A 17,159-nucleotide genomic window follows, 5' to 3' on the forward strand; every position below is an offset into this window, starting at 1 on the left:
CCTCATGCAGAGCCCTCCATGCAGTGTGGGGCACCGGGGGGTAGTGGGGATCACCCCCCGCCCAGAAGCACCTGGTGAGCAGGGGCTTTTTTTTTCCCAAAGACCCAGGAGCTGGATCAAGCAGAGCAGCCATTGCCAGGCTGGGGGACATGGGCCTGGCTGATTCAGAGATTCAGATATTTGGCAGCAGGAAAATCTTCAGATCAGAATTGTCCAAATCGATGTGGGACAGTGATTTGAATCCCTGAATCGAATCACTGTCCCCTGAATCGGCCGAATCATACAGACCTAATTGCAACTGCTCCCCCAATGCCAAATTTCCTGACCCATGGGGAGGCCAGATGCAATGGGTCCATGAGCTGCATTTTCCTGTAGGCTGGAGGTTGTATACCCCTGATATACACAAATGCACCTGTTTCTCTGGCAGCCTATATCCAAACTGTGATTTCTTTTACTTTGGCAAAAATTATAGTGCCATCATTATAGTGCTACCTGTCTTCAGTGAATGTAGCTTTGGAATACACAGTGAATTGTGTCTAGGGTAACAACAAGAAATATTCTGAGTTTTTGCTGAGTTGCATCTTGTGTTGCAGAGTAACCCTAGACAAGAAGGAACCAGGTCAGAAAGAAAACATATCTCACTTACATAATACCTTGAAACACCTGGCCAGCAGAGAACAAAGCAAGTTATACAATCTTTGGGGGTATTTATTAGCATGCAGATGAGACTGTTGAATAAATGTAGTCAAATCAAATGATGAAACAGAGGGTTCTTTTGCTGGGCTATCGTATCAATGATACTTCGGTTACATCTTGTAAATAAATGGTCCTGGCCAATATTGTTATGGCTTACAGACTAACTACATCATAGATTTATAGCATTTTGTTAGTGTATAAATTCCAAATTTACCCTGCCTTCTACTGGACTACAGACAAACATGGATAATTACTTCTCTATGTTGTTGCACCATTAATAATCATGCCTATTTCATACTACATTAGTGGCATACAAATGTAAAGTTAGACTGGGATAATTTACTAATTCTGTTTCTGGATCCATTTATTTTTCTCCTCCAACAGTTTTGTCTCTTCCTGACACCTGACTACCTGAAGATCTCAGTATAAACGTCATCTTTTAATGATCCTCTAGCAGAAGGAATGTAGGTTTATTCTACTATAGTGCAGTCTATGTACTTTGCTGGCTGCTGGGAATGTTGGGAATAGCATGTGGATGCTGAAATAATTTTGTGTTTTACTGTGGTCAGACATGTATGTCTGTGAATATAAATAGTAGCTGGACTGGCTGGTGGTCCCAACTTACTCCATCAGGATACAGTAATCCACAGGTTAAAATAAATCAATATTAACTTTCAGGTTTTTGAAGGAGTGGACAAAATTTAAACTCTGGAACAAATATCAGGACTTTATTTCAAGGAAGAGAACTGTACTGAAGAATAGCAAAATGTAGAGAAGGCCATTACATGCCTCAGGTCCTGCCATCCCATGTCCAGAGACCCACAATAATGTCTGTTTTGCACGTCATTGCATGCTGATACTGTAAAGCTTAGGGGTTTTGGACTGTGTGGAGGTGGTCAAGTCCAAGAAAAAATGAATGGATAAGAGAAGGTATCTAGATATCAGAAGAGGTAGAAGGAGAGGGTGTAAAATGTGAATAAACAGTGAATAAATGCCATTCTCACTGGGCTTCACACATGACATAGGGTTGTCCAAATTTGGTGTGGCCCCTGGACCATATATTGCGTGGGCCATTCACTGAGGTGGTATCTACCCTCCCCCACCCCAACATGGGCAGTGACGGTGGTGTCCTACCACATGGGCTGCACCAGTGGCACACGGTCCTGCCTCTCTGGGCCTTCCACTGCCACATGGCACTGAGAGAGCTGCCTATACAGCCCCGTGAGCTGCATGTTAACTATTCATGGGTTGTCTGTTGGACCTCTCTGACATAGAAGGCTGCAAGACAATGTTACAGGTGCTTCAATTTTTCTAGCAGTTTAGTTTCTCATCTAGATTCTGTGTGTATTTCACTACTTATTCAGGCTTGAGTTCTGTACTGTCAGAAATATCCTAGATATATTTTCATTTAGCAAAGTTTTTAATAAGTCAAAAATTGCAACATCTTCCATAAATTTAAGATCAGAACAACTCAAAGAAGCAAGTCTGAGGCCCCCTGTAAATTAGTTACTTGTGAGCTACGAGTTCAGCCATCCAGCCAGATATTCTAGTCATGCCTTCTTCCACATACTCACACCTGATCCAAGCTAATTTACTTGAACTGAATGCACTGATCTGACCCTAATATATTTTCTTTATGCTGGGAGGTCTGGGACTGGCACAACAGAGGCATCTATTCAGTGGAAAGAAGTGTTGCCTGGAGGGTTAGAGCACTGGACTGGGTCTCTGTTGGCAGCATCATCATTAGCCATCTGGGTGACCCTGAATAAGTCATTTTACCTCACTGGGTGCATCTACATATGACGCTATGTCACAGTAGCAATGCACTTTGGCAATATAGCATTTGTGGGCAAAACCCATGATGCTGAAGCTACGTCACTGTAGCAATGAACTCCCTCATTATAGCATGTTACTATGCTGACGTAGCAGCTAAAAATAACCATGCGCTGTGCGTACAGCGCAGTACGGGCCGTAACTGTGCTGTTATTTCAAAAGGAAGTACTAAATGATGATACAGTAACAACAGCACCATAGGGGCATGTGTAGACACACCCACTGTTCTTCAGTTTGCCTGACTGAGCAATGGAGGTAATAATATGGCTTTTTTATTGAAGCACTTGCTGAAAAGTGATGCATACATCTATCAGGCTGGTGGAAATTCCTCCTGCACAGGGAAGAAGTCCTGTTGACCTGTAGACAAGGACTGTTGTGTTTAGTATTGTGTGAGAACAAGATGACTTATTCTGGAGGAGACCCTAAAAGTTAAAAAAGGGTAGAAAGGAAGGAGTGGTCTCCAGGCTCAGTTGTAATTAGATGACATAATGTTAAAAAAAAAGATAATATTCTTATTTATGGTTAGTTCAAAGCCACATCTGTCACAGCTAGTTAGCCCTCTACTAGCTGAAATCATGTGATATGAACAGGGATGAACTATGCTGGTGTCCTGGTAACTGAAATTATCAATGAATTCTGTCTGTATGACAGCTTGTTCTCCAGGTCAAGTAACATTGAAGACTAAGTAGTAAATATCACTAGAATTAGTGAGTTTGGCAGCATGCCTTTAACCACTTCTGCAGATGAGCCTTTTGATGTTGATATTAGTGTGTTGGGCCATTTGTATAACTGGCATTTGGTCCATTTGGAATATGGCAATGGCTCCCTGCCCACTCTGAGGTAAAAGAGAATTATGAATTCAGTTGAATTAAAATGGAAATACTGTAGTACTATTCCTCTATTATCCAGCACTTTTTACTTCTAGATCAACCAAATTTCATAACTTTTAATTTTTCTTAGAATATTATTATACATAGGCTGCAAAGTATGAAAAGATGATACAATATCACAGGCATGCTCAACCTTTGGTCCCTAGGGCAAATGCAGCCTGTGGAGCCCTTGCATCTGGCCCGCGGGGTTCCCAGGGGTCAGGAAATTTTTTTCATGCAGGGATCACTCTGCCTATCCAATCTAGATAGCAAAGGAATACTGTAAGCAGGTGATAGCATGTAAAATATGGGTAGAAGAACAGTTGAATGAACCCTAAATGTTATAATTTATGCTGTTTGGTCTAATGGGGATGTTGTCTGTGTTGATGAGGGGGGCACAGTTGGCATATGGGTGCATAGCAAGGCCTGGTGTCTTGGTGAGTACAAGAGTTAGATCGCCTGTTGCTGAAGAAATGTCATTTAAGTTTGGAAGGCTTCCTGTAAGCTAGGGCAGGCTTGCTCCCCCAAAGGTTACCTTGACATGACGATTATTTTCCAGGAGATTCTGCAGGTCATTAATGAGATGTCCAAAGTATTCAAGCTTGGGCCTGTGGATTACAATGAGAGGGATTCTGTTGTCTTTGTCCCAGGTTCAGATTTTGTCATTTCAGTTGAAAAATATATTCTAAACATAGATGCACAGTGCTGTGAGTGTTATTTGAAAAACAGAGAAACATTATGTCAAGGGAAGAAATAATAGTTATAGAAATGAATGACTCAACGACCTTGCCTGTAAATTTCAAATGGTTGATTGAAAGATCTATTCAGACTGGTTGCCTTTCTTACAAGCTTGGGAACATTATTAACATCACATGGATAGCAGATATTTGGTCAAGAAAAATGATATAAAATGTCAACTTTATTCTAAGGAATGGTTTATCAATCTAGTGCTGAATGGGACTAGCTTTGTTTATCACATAATACTGCCATGGATACATAAGAGGAAAAAAGAATTCAAGGACTTGTTTTTTGCCTCTTAATTAATCGATCATGGAAAATATTTTGATACAATTTCATGTGTTCAGCAAATTTAACCAACTGTTTTTATTATTATAAATGTTCTTGTTATGAGGGAAAATACAGATTTGATTGCTCAGAGGAGAATGCAAGTCTGATTTTATGAATGCCTTGTGCATGATATAGATTTCCAATATTAGTCAGTCAGAAATACAGACTTGTGGTCTAGCTGTTAAAAAATAAGTTTACTTTTCAAACCTTTCATAGGGGAACAGGTAGTACTATAAAATAGAGTAATGCTCATCCGCTATTTTGACTGGTTGCCAGCACATAAAAGTAACAAAGTCCACTTGGATCCCATGGAATCAGTTTGGTACAACTTCATTTTGATTTTATTTAGCTCGCACAGGAAATGTTTGAAAGAATGTTCATCTTCATTTTAGTAGTGCTATCCATTAGATTGATATTTTCTCTATACATGCATGCAAAATAGAGGAACAGATAAAAGTGTATGATAGTGTACCTTCTTTGACAATCAGGTTTTTATAAACAGATTTAAAGAGAGAATTCATAAATGGAATTTGACCTGAACCTCTTTTTCCCTCCAGTGTTGGGATTAGAGACTTCAGTTAAAGAGCTGTCTTAGCCCAAAATGTCAGTGACAATCTCTGATAATCATTCTCAGCTTATTTCTTTCTGCCATTGAACAGTGAAGTATAAGTTGTATCAGAATGAAGGTGGTCATAATGGTGACACCTAAAAAGACCAGGGATTTAAGATCATTTAAATTCTGTTTATGTCTTTGGCAGAGCACCTTTGGGATGCTCGCCACATGGCAGAGGCTGCAGTAGGCTGGGGCAGAGCCCAGCAGGGAAGGCAGCCAAGTGAAGCCCTTCCAGATCTCATTTTAAGGGGGGAGGTGTGTCGTGGAGCATCTTTGAGGGTGCTCACCACTTGAGGGCTCTCACAGGCTCTGAGGGGAACCTACTTTGGAGGAGCAGCAGGGGAAACCTCCCACAGGTACCATTTTAAGGGGGGAGGAGTATGGGAGGGCACTGTTGGTGCCTGCCACTTTAAGACCTGAGCCAAGTAACCAGCAGGTCCTTGATTGCAACAGCCATTTTAGATCCCTGGCTGCCTATATAAATAGATCAGTTTTCTGCTGGCAGGCCAGGCAGCAACATTGCCTGGCTGCAAGGTTGCTTAGAACATCCTGGAGGTAAGGGTAGGAGCTGTAGGGGATGGATTGGAGGCTCCTGGTCCTGGGCATGACCTAAAACTGCACCCTCATGGGAGTGGGTGGCCTGGTGGGGTTCTCAGTGGCACGGGAGACCCCAGAAAATTCCCAGCCTGGTGAAAGGCGGGTAGGGGTGCCTTAATCCTAGCCCTCACCTTTGGGTGGGTTTGTATAACACTGAAGGCATCTGGGGCCAGGGACAGCTATGGTCACCTGAGCCCTGTGGGGTGTGAGACCCTGAGGAATGGTAGTTGTGGCCAGGCATGGCTACAACCACCTGAGCCCACCGGGGAAAGAAGCCCCATGGCCCCAAGTGAGGTGGTGGAAATGAAGACCCCAGTGAGGGGGCAAAGATCTGGAGCCCCAAGTGAGGGGGTGGTGTGGAAGTCTGCGTGAGTGGAGTAGGCCAAGGTATGTCCCTAGATGCCTGAGGCTGAAGTTGGGCCAGAGGCTAGGTAAAGGGGGCTCAGCCCAAGAGAGAGGGGTGAGTCCTGACCCCAGTAAGTCCTCCACTGCTGGGAGGCTGAGTGTGGGTCAAAGACAAGACCTATATTTAGAGCACAATGACCTGCTGCTCCAGGGGGGTAGTGACAGTCCCCATGAGACCCTGGAACACCAGTTGTGGTGTGAGGTACCCCAGCTCCTAGTGCAGGGCAGGTAACTCCTAGTAGGGGCCAGAAGGCAGACCCCAGAGAGAGAGTGGGGCTAGAGTGGCAGAGGCCTGATGTAAAATACCCTTGACTAGTCAATGCTGGGGCCAGGACCATAATGGTCAAAAGGGCCAGGCGCCCACCGTGAGGGATGCCCAGAGCTAGGAGGGCCTGGGGTTTCTGACTGACCTTGGAGGTGAGGCCAGGGCCTATATGGGCAAAGGTCCCGGGGGGACCACACCGGAGGGGGGAAATAGTTTCAGGGAGCTAGATAGCTTGAATGAAGGTGGGGTAGGCCACCTGAATGGAGGGATCTTAGAGGGGTCCTGATAAGAGAAGTCTGGGGCCCTGTGTGTGGTCGGTGACTGTGAGAACTATGGATGCCATCTGTGAGGCATGGGCTGTGGTATAGGGGAGGTACGGAGCCACAGATAATGCTCCCTGGCATTGGGGAATGAATGGGCAGCCCCTGCCTTAATTAACATCATAAATAAGTAAGAACAAGGTGTGGCAGGTGAGTCAGGTGGGTGGTGTGCCCAAAGGCAAGTGGGGAACCTAGCACTGTAGCTAGGGGGGGAGGCCCACTTTGCCACAATGTCCATTAAATCATAGTAATATAATTGTACAACTTATGTTATTTGGTGAAAGTTTCCCACCTCCACACACACATGCACATGTGCAAACCTCTCTAGATAGGGGACCCGTCAGTCAGACTGAACCTGTGTCCTGCTTATACTCATTACACTGAAAACATTCATAGCTCTGTTAACTTTTGACAAATTATTTTCCAAGTTAATAATGGATGTACTCCTAAATGATAATTATATGTCAAGTTTTGAGTTTCAAATGTCATCTGTTTTATGTAAGCTGTTTACAAAAAGTATGGCTGTAACTATTTACACTGAAAAATAATAAGGTGTACTTTGTTCAGCTAGTCATAACACAGACAGCTGAATGATTCTTCCTCAGCTATCCTTTTAAAAATCATATTTGGACAGAGTCCAAGCTCAACATACTTTGGCCTTAGAGGGAATTATATTTGATCATTGAGTAATATGATGATTAAACTTCTACTTATTTTGTCTGTTTACTGCATCTAATATAAATACATGGATAGTGCATGTGACTTTCTAATTTGTACACAGAATCTTTCCAAAGATGTGTCGAATCTTGTTATTCCAAACAGTGGAGACTAAATTTGAAACCTGGAAGATCAGCAAAACAAATCAGGGAATGCAATAATAAAGGACTGACTCGGATCCTCAGACCTTTCCATCCTCTCCTAGTATAGTTCAGACCCCTTCATGCTGTTCCTCCCATTCTAAGGTCACCAGTTGCTGCACTAGTCACAATGTGTAACATAGGTTCATTAAGGCAACTAGAGATCAGATGGGTTGTAATTAAATAAATCAGCCTGAGATCAGCCATACATTCTGGGTGCATCTACACAAGATGCTTTATTGCACATTAGAGTAATCTAATGCACATTAAAGTATCATTATCTACATGTACATCTCAATTAGCATGCATTAAATTAGTGTGATGGGCTGTTTTCTAACACCAATACATATGTGTACTAAAAAAAAGGCACATTAATAGGCCTAAGTGCACATATGGACCCTGACTGGGAGCAATTTGCTCCTGGTCAGGCCATGCAGCAGGGGGCCACTGCTGCCTGGCTAAACCCTGATCTCCACAGACTGGGGAAAGCTGCCCTAGCTCTGGCAGAAGCTGCTTTCCAGCCACATGGAGATTGGAACCAGCCCTGATCTCCATGTGGCTAGGAGGGAGCTGTCCCCACCCAGTGGAGATTGGAACCAGTCCTGATCTCCATGTGGCTGAGAGGGAGCTGCCCTGAAGCTCTCCTTGCCCCATGGAGATTGGGACTGGTCCTAACCTTCACGTGGCAGGAAGGCAGCCAGAGCCAGGACAGCTCTCCCAACCCTGTGGAGATTAGGACCATCACCTATGCTCCCTGCCACCCCAGGGCTGGCAGTTGGGGGAGCCTGGAGCTCTCTTTGGCTGCTGCATGGGTGGAGGGTGTTGGGGGGAGGAGTAGGGCAGGAGCAACCCTGGACTGAACCGTGGAAAATGTTAGGGAAATTCAGTCGCCAGATCCACTCATCTCCATGAATAAGTCAGTGGAGCTAATCCAAACTGAGGTTTCAGTAGATAAGGTCATAGAGGAAATTGATGAACCAAATAGTAGCAATGCACCAGGACCTCATGGCATTCACTTTAGGGCCCTAAAGCAACTCAGGTCAGAAATCGCCAAGCTCTTAACTGTAGTATCCAACTTATCACTAAAAACATCCTTGGTACCAGAAGACTGGAGAATTGCCAGTGTGACTCCCATGTTTAAAAAAGGCTGTAGAGGGCATGCAAGGAACTACAGACTGGTAAGCTTAACTTCTGTTTCTGGAAAATTGGTGGAAAACAGCAATAATAAAAATAATTGTTCAGAACATGGATGAACATGATTTGCTGGGGAAGAATCAACATGACTTTGTCACAGTGAAATCATGCCCCACCAACCTACTAGAGTTCTATTAGAATTCTTTGAGGGTGTCAGTAAGCAGGGAGGGTAATCCAGTTGACATAATATATTTAGACTCCCAAAAAGCCTTAACAGGTCCTTCGTCAGAAGCTCTTAACTAAGTTAGATAATCATGGGATTACAGGGAACAACCACTTGTGAGTTAGAAGTTGGCTTTTAGAAAGTGAAGCGTGAGTATAAATAGTCAATGTTAAGGATGGGAAGAAGTAAATAGCAAGGTTTCCCTGGGATTTGTTTTGGGATTAGTGCTATTGAATGTATTTATAAATGATTTGGAAAGGGGCGATTTGAATAGCAAGCTGGCCAAATTTGCAGATGACAAAATTATTCAAAGCTTACATAGTACCTAAGACAATCGACCCCAGTCTACTTTAAGGATTCTTATTATTCCAAAATAAATGATAATGATAGCAGCTTAGGGCCTCGGCCTGGGCCAGGATCCTAATGACAATAAGATTGCCTCTGAAATCAAGGATGAAACTCTTTATGATTTAGGTTCAATAAGGTTTTCATTAATGAGATTTCAACGAGACTTGCATTACTCCATGGCTGTGCTGTGCTAACTGCTGTAGCTGTGCACATTGTACACCTGGCTTTTTTATTTTATGCTATGGTGGTTTCTGTTGATTTTTGGACTGTGAAGAACTACAGAAGTATCTGGCATGATTGTGCAAATGGGAAACTAAATGGCAGATGATATTCAATGTAGATAAGTGTAAAAGTGATGCACATGGGCAAAAATAACCCAAATTATACCTACACCGTGATGGAGTCTATATTATCTGTTAATACACAGGAAGGAGATTTGAGAGTCATTGTGGACAGTTCACTAAAACCATCAGCTCAGTGCTCAGCAGCCTTCAAAAAGGCAAACAAAACGTTAGGGATTATTAAGGGACTTGTAAACAAAACTGTAACTATCCTTATGCTCCTTTATAAATCTGTGTTGCAGCCACACCTTGAATAACTGTGCCCAGTTCTGGTCCCCACACATCAAGAAGAACTAAAGAAGGTACACAGAAGGGCCACAAGGATGCTTAGTGGTATTGAGGGACTTCTATATGAGAAGAGATTTAAAAACACTAGGACTATCCAGTTTAAAAAAGAGACATTTGGTGGGAGATATGATAAAGATTTACAAAATACTACACAGCGAAGAGAAAGTATATAAGGATTTATTGTTTGCCCTCTCTTACAATATAAGAACTAGGGGAGTCACAACATGAAGTTAGCATGTAGTAAGTTTAAAACTAACAAAGGGAAGTTATTTTCCACACAGTGTGCAGTTAAACTGTGGAATTCATTGCCACCACATGTTGTTGAAGCTAACAATTTAGCTAGAGTCAAAAAGGGATTGGACAAATTCCTGGAGGAAAAGGGCATCAGTAGCTATTGAGCCTGGAAGTTAGTGATACAACCTATGAATCAGAACTTCCTAGATCTTAAATGCTAGAGGCTGCAAATGAGAGAAGAACAGCAGAAAAAGCCCTGGTAATACCCAGTTCACTTTCCCTTTTAGCATCCACCTTCTGCCACTGTGTGACACAGGATACTGGGAAAAATGGACCTATGACAGCTCTTGGCTAGGGCCAGACATTACACACAAACTGGTTTAAGTGATCAGAAACTGTTTTAAACCTGTAACAGAACAGACATTTAGTGTACATAAACCAGTTTGAAAATGGCTGACACCTGTTTGAGATAAACATGGTTGAATGTAGTATCAGACTTCGCTGATCTGGCTCAAACTGGTTTATGTAATGTCTGTCCCAGACTGCTTCCTGGTTTAAGTTAAATCAGAGTCCCACAGCACCCTGGCATGCTCTCTGGGCTGGGCAGGCCCCTCCCCTCTGCTCCCTGGATAGAGCTCCAGAAGAAACTTGCAGGCATACCAGGGTCTGCCTGGCTTTCTCATGCCACCCTGCTCCCCCCACCCCCCTATTCCTTGAGCAGGAATCCCTTCCTCCTCTTTCCCACAGCATGGACCATAGCCAGTATATGGTATGCTAGCTAATGCTGAGAGGTGTTTGTGTAAGGCAGACAGGACAGTGTCAGTTTAAGGCTTTTTGGAGCTAATCTACAGGTCAGCTGGTAATGTCCCTCCATTTCTTCCTTGAGAAAAAGCTGTTTAAGAAGAGCTTGGACTAACGAGTGAGGCTTTGTTTTCTGATGGGGTGCTAAATGCTGATAAAAGAGCTGATAAATGCTCTGTTATCAAGGAGGGAGGGGAACCCCTCCCTAAGCAAAGCATCCTGCCATGGCCTGGCCATGCCCCCCTCAGCTCAGGACTGTAGAAGGGGAGGGAGGGGTGCTCTAGTACAGCCACTCCTTTCCCCACCCTGGCTTCCTGCCTGAGCCACTGCAGGCACATGCCTGCATTTTGGGGATGTCTGAGCAGTTACAAACTGATTCAGCCTAGGCAGGTTAGACTAACCTGCAAAGACTGAATCAATTCAGGCTCAGGCTTTTTGAATGCCTGCCCCTGGCCCTTATGTTCTTACGTAAATGCTGTAGAGTGTTTTCCTCTAATTCAGTCGCAGATGGTGATATCTTTAATTAGTAACTATAGCTCCATTCCATTCTATTAACATTACCAGGATTATATGGGCTATGAGGCTAATCTTAACAAAGCATCAAGTGGGTCCTTATCAGAGAATATAAGTAATATAGTAACAGAACAGTTTATGAAAATCAACAGAAACCATCATAGCATACAATACAAAGGCCAGGTGATCAATGTGTATAGCTACACGATTAGCACAGCAGAGCCATGTAGTAATGAAAACTCATTGAATTCTCACCTAAATCATAAAGAGCTTCGTCCTTGTTTTCAGAGGAAATCTTGCTTTCATTAGGGTCTAGACTGAGGCTCAGGCCCTCAGTTGGTATCATTATAATTTATTTTGGAATAATAACATTCCCTAGAGTAGATAAGGGCTCCATTGTATTAGGCACTGTGTAAACACCTAGCGAGAGACCCACAGACCGTTACAATCAAAATAGACAAGAAAACCCAGGATGGGAAAGGAAATAGAAACCAAAGGCCAGGTACAGACATTATAGTTTTACCAGTAGAAGTGACTGGAAACTGGTCCAGACCCATAACAGGTAACAGAAGTTTGGTACACAAAACTGGTCTATAGTCATAACAGAACAGATGTTCAGTACACATAGACTGGTTTAAAATGGTGGAACCTGGTCTAAGATTTGCCTCCCCTCCCCCACAACCAATGTGTGAATGTGTGTTCTGTTTGCTATTGATCTAAAGTATGCCGCTTATAGAAAGCAGTGTAACTTAGATTGATTCCTCCTCAGGCTTTTTGATTGTCTGTACCTAGCCAAAGAGGGTTTTTGACTTCATGCCATCAGTAGTAGAGCTTTTTCTTTTTCTTTTCAAAGAAGATGAAGCTCTGTCCTTTAGGTCAAACTGCCTCCTGTTGTCCTGTCCTATCTAAAACTTTCCTGTGTATGCTAGCAGTCTTTCAAGCTGTACATAATTAAATAAAGCCTGACTCATAAATCATTTTTCACTGTCATTTCTAAAACTTGTGTATCAGTGATGCACAGAAGACAGTCTGATGTGAAGAATATTTTATACTGAGCAACTTCGTGTGCATTCAGTGCATTAGCTTCTGCATCTGGTGTTGTGATAGAGACAAAGTTGGCTGGAAGAGCACACATAGAAAGTTGGTTCTCAAGATGTTAAGCTGCAGATATGGAGCTCTTACTCACCTGCTTTGTCATTGTTATCTGAATTTCAAAAAGTGTTATGATGTATTAAAATGCAGAATAATCTCAGTAACCAGAAAGGCCTCTGGGAAATATGTCAGAATAGTGTAGGATGGAGTTTAATAGATAGTAACTGTCTTTTTTTCCTTTTTTGTGCTTGAGAATGTAAAGGATAGTACCAAGATCATTTTTATTTCAAAAAGCATTGTTACGCGGGGCTCTCATCTCTTATGGGGAGGGGGCTTAAACCCCCCAAGCACCTCCCTGTATTTCAAACCCTGACTGTCAGGAATCTGAGTGAAACAGAAGTGAAAATAACTAAGCACAAAACAAAAATCAGCTCAGCCTTAAATTAAATCTATTTCTTTCCTAATATAATGTTCTTCTGTCTCTGCAGAGGTAGCCAGTTTTATAGGGTTTTGTGGTGTGACTATTTAACACCTAGTTACTCCCAATCAGGGCTCTTGATGCATTATTTTAGTGCTTTCCACCTGTGTAGGCCACAAAGCAGTAAACAAACTAGAGTTAACTCTTGGTATGCTGGATCTTGATTAGATATATCCCTGCCCTGCCTTGGGACAGCATGAACAACATTACCTTGAAAGAGCTGCATGATGACTCCTGGCTCCTATAGCAATGATAGACTGTCCCATTGTGCAGACTTAGGGATGCTATTTCTGTCAGTTGGGAGGAAGGCAAAATTTTACCCCAAAATGTTGGGTGTTTGACCTGCTCCTGTAATACGCTGCACTCAAGAGTAGATTAACCCCAGAAGAGATTGCTGATTGACATTGGACCCATTGCCTTATTTCCTGTCAGTTTACCAGCCTGATGGGTAGACTGCCTTGTAATCAGGTTTTGGGAGAGTAGGCAGTTCTGGGACACCCTTAAGGTATCTCAGAGTGAGAAACCACAAAGATCCCAGTGTTTACAGCTCTAAGGCAGCTCTGCCATTTGGGTTTTCTCAGTTCTCCCAGGGTTCAGGACTGCCTACCAGGTGGGCTGCCTAGGAAGAAGAAGCTGTATTATACTTTCTGTAAAATTGAAGGTTGGATTTGTTGACCTTTGAAATAGTGAAGCCATCTACAAAATTGAATTACTTTTCTTAGAACAGCTCCAGTATGCACTTTCCTACTGGCAGAATGCATCTACACTTGGGGTTTGTAACTTATTTCAATACGTCAAGTTTGTTAAATTGTAAAAAATCTGATATATACAAAATCAGATTGATCTTTAATTTTCTTCCATATCCAAAATGGTTGTAGTCGTCTTCTCTATAGTTTCCCTAGGCAGACTATTCTATTGCCTGTCTGTTTTAACTAGTGAAGACCTTTTTGATATCCAGTCTAAACCTACTTTTCTTCATTCCAGCTGTAGGGAATATAAGTTATAATATATACACTCCCTTGCTTAGCAGACCACAGAAGTTGCAAAATGGGAATGGTCCCTTGGTAGAGTACAAATCTAAGATAAAGTTCATTGTTTAGTTCTTCTTCTTCATGTATGCCTGTATTTATTGAACCCAATGATCCAGCAGCAATCTAGACTGGCCTCAGTAAAATGTAAGTAGCTGCCAGGTGGCCTTGGTAGAGGATTCCCACTTCTGCTTTGTCCATCTATACTGACTATTACACATGGGCTCAGACACTGGAAAAAGGAATTACCTTAGAGTGCCAAAACTGTACATAATATTCACCAGATAAATAAAAAAACTTTCATTTTGTACCACTGTTATAAAATACTCATTTTGGTTTGGTTTTAATTCTTGAAGTTCCTTTGCCAATTGCATTTTATTTTCTTCATGGTGAACAGTCTAGAAACTAAGCAGATTTTAAAATACTTGTAAGCTTGAGGGCCTAGATTTACAAGGCAGTTAAGTGATTTTCAATGGGAGTTAGCTGCATAACACTGGGAAATCCCCATTAAGCATCTTTTGGCATCTAAATACTTTAAAAATCAAGCCCTTAGAATTTGTCTGGAGGTTTCATTGCATCATACGGGTGTAGTAGTACTTATATTCATTTATATAATTGAATAATCATTTGTAAATGATATCTTGGGGGGGGTTGTTTTCTTATTGAAATAACAAATGTTATTTTGCAATCACAAAATATTGTTAATATTATAATACCTGAGGAACTTATATAGAATTTTAAAAAATTCTAATTTTCTGTTTCTCAGGCAAGTGTTAGAACCGTTCAGGCAACTTTGTGTTAACATGACTACACAAGAGGACTGGCTTGTCTGTTCTGTGTTACCTCTTAATTTTCAATAGGTCATTTTGGCTCTTCAGTGGCTTCGTATTTCATATTCTTGCGTTGGATGTATGGAGTAAATATGATTCTCTTTGGCCTGTCCTTTGGACTTGTAATGATACCTGAGGTGAGAACAAGTCATTTGAAATGTTTCTTTCTTTTATGTTTTTAATTGCATTTCCTATATTTATTGGAGGGTGAATGTCACCAGGAAACATTGCTTGAATTTCCCTTTCTGGTTAAACAACATGTGGCAGGACCTCTACAAATATCTGGCCCCTTTATGCCACATAAAAGAGCTAGCGTGGTATAAAAAGGTCCTATCTGGGGGATAATTCCAGGCACAGGCAATGCAGAAAATAACTCTAAGACCTTTCTCTCAAGGACTCCTTCACAAGCCCTAACAGGTATGGGATGACAAAGGTGAGGTTGAGTGGGATGGAAATTTTGGTCCCATACTTCAGCACGTAAGACACAAGATTATTCTGTACATCTCTTGGCCTACAGGGCAGCCTGAGGAGGATACTGTAACTTTCCTTTGACAGAAGCCTTTATAGCACCTTGAGCAGTCCAGCTTTGGGAGGGCACAGGTAGAATTTTAAGCTGCCATAAGCCTGGATGGCCAGTTGTGAGCTATATTTCTAAGAAAATCAAATCATCTCTTCCATAATATGGAACTAAGTTCAGCCTGAAATAATTTCTGTGCAAGGGTTAGCATGGTACTTAAGCAGTCTACAAAAAAGACTTGAATAGAATTTAAGGGACCTAAAAGTCCTGCACTGACCACCCTGATTTCAGCCGTGTAGAATATCCTCTTGATTAACTCACCTTCCAGTGAGTGTATATAAACAAGTAAAGCACAGATCATTAAATCCACTGGATTTTTATAGGACATGATACGTTCCAACATTTCTCCACTGGATGGCCCAAATTCTGCTTCAGGTACACTTTGGAGTACTTGAAGCCAACACAGTTACTTTGGATTTACAGCGCTGTAAAAAAAATGGCTTTCAGTAGAGTAAGATCAAGGCCCATATGAAACCATTCTGGTCGTGTGTATTTTCAGTGCAATGCAGACATCTTATAAGAGACCAAGAGACTTTCAGAATGTTGCTTGAAAGGTAAATACCCATAATCGCCAGATCTGTTTCTAAGAAAATAAGCAATAAAATAAATAGCATAAGAATTTTCACAATTCAAATAAATTGCTGGGGGGGTGTTAAAACTTTTACTATCATTAAATGAAAGTGGTACTGTCTGACATTATTGATTTCAGTAAAACAACATTTAATAAAAAAAAATTATTCCAACATATTTCAGGAACAGGCCTAACAACTAATATAAGGATTTGGAAAGGCAGATTAAAATCAGAAGGAAGTTAAGTAGCACAAGCAAGTTTTCATTGAATTTGTTCAGATCTACGCTACTTCTGCTGGTTTGTGTTATGTTTGAAAATGTTAAATATACTCTTGTTTTTTTTCACTTTAGGCGTTGATGGGAAAACCATATGGCACTTTACCTAGAAAAACTGTCCCGAGAGCTGAAGAGGCAAATGCTATGAACTTTGCTACTTTGTGGGACTTCAGTGTAAGTGTGCCTGTGAATATAGCATGTTAATCTATTCCTTTTGTTTCTGAAGGGTTTTGGCTTCAAAATATAGAACTTCCTTGTTCAACTTCGGTGATTTTAATATGGAATATCTTTTGAAAAAGAAATGGAAATAGATAAAATCTGGTCAAATTTTATCCCATTACTTCTGACTATGATATTAAGCCAACACCAAGCATACTAGGATTCTATGACCAGATACACATTTCTGTGCTTTTAGCAATAAGAAGGAGAGAAGTTTGGGAAGAAATCTTTAGGTTAAATGCATGCCTACTGTACTGTCTATTTGCTATGGCTAAATTTGATAGTCTATGTTTATATAAGTTGAAATTTCAGATTGATAAAGCAGTGTGAGTTGAAAGAAAGGAGCAGTAACTCATCATTGACAGCTTCTCTTAAAGAAAAAAAATATTGCTTTTATTCTTTGTAAAGTTCTTAAAAATTGCAACTATTTTAGCTCTAGTAAGAAGGATGACCAAATCCTTTATTACTGTTTTGTAAGAGATGGCTGAAGAGATGGAGCTTCTGTACAAACAGACTGAAAATGGTTTAAGATATTATTCTTAAGGAAAAATGGAAAGTCATACAGTTATAGTTTTTCTGTGTATTAATAGGAAGACCATCCCTTTAGACGTATGATATTTCCCTGGAGCTTCCATATGCTCCTCCTTCTGCATTTAACATGCACTCTTTCAGTGATTTATTCAC

General features: G+C 41.4%; 1 protein-coding gene across 1 annotated transcript in view; it reads left to right on the top strand.

Annotated features, from left to right (window-relative positions):
• The window catches only part of TMC1 (transmembrane channel like 1), a 118,515-nt gene that overhangs the window by 58,282 nt on the left and 43,074 nt on the right, over positions 1–17,159 (top strand). Inside the window, exons 7-8 of the mRNA XM_019554751.1 lie at positions 14,864–14,970; positions 16,332–16,430. Of these exons, the coding sequence (XP_019410296.1) occupies positions 14,864–14,970; positions 16,332–16,430 (206 nt within the window). The remainder of the gene's footprint in view (positions 1–14,863; positions 14,971–16,331; positions 16,431–17,159) is intronic.

Source organism: Crocodylus porosus, unplaced genomic scaffold (genome assembly GCF_001723895.1).
Source record: "Crocodylus porosus isolate Cpor-Errol unplaced genomic scaffold, CroPor_comp1, whole genome shotgun sequence".
Lineage (NCBI taxonomy): Eukaryota > Metazoa > Chordata > Crocodylia > Crocodylidae > Crocodylus > Crocodylus porosus.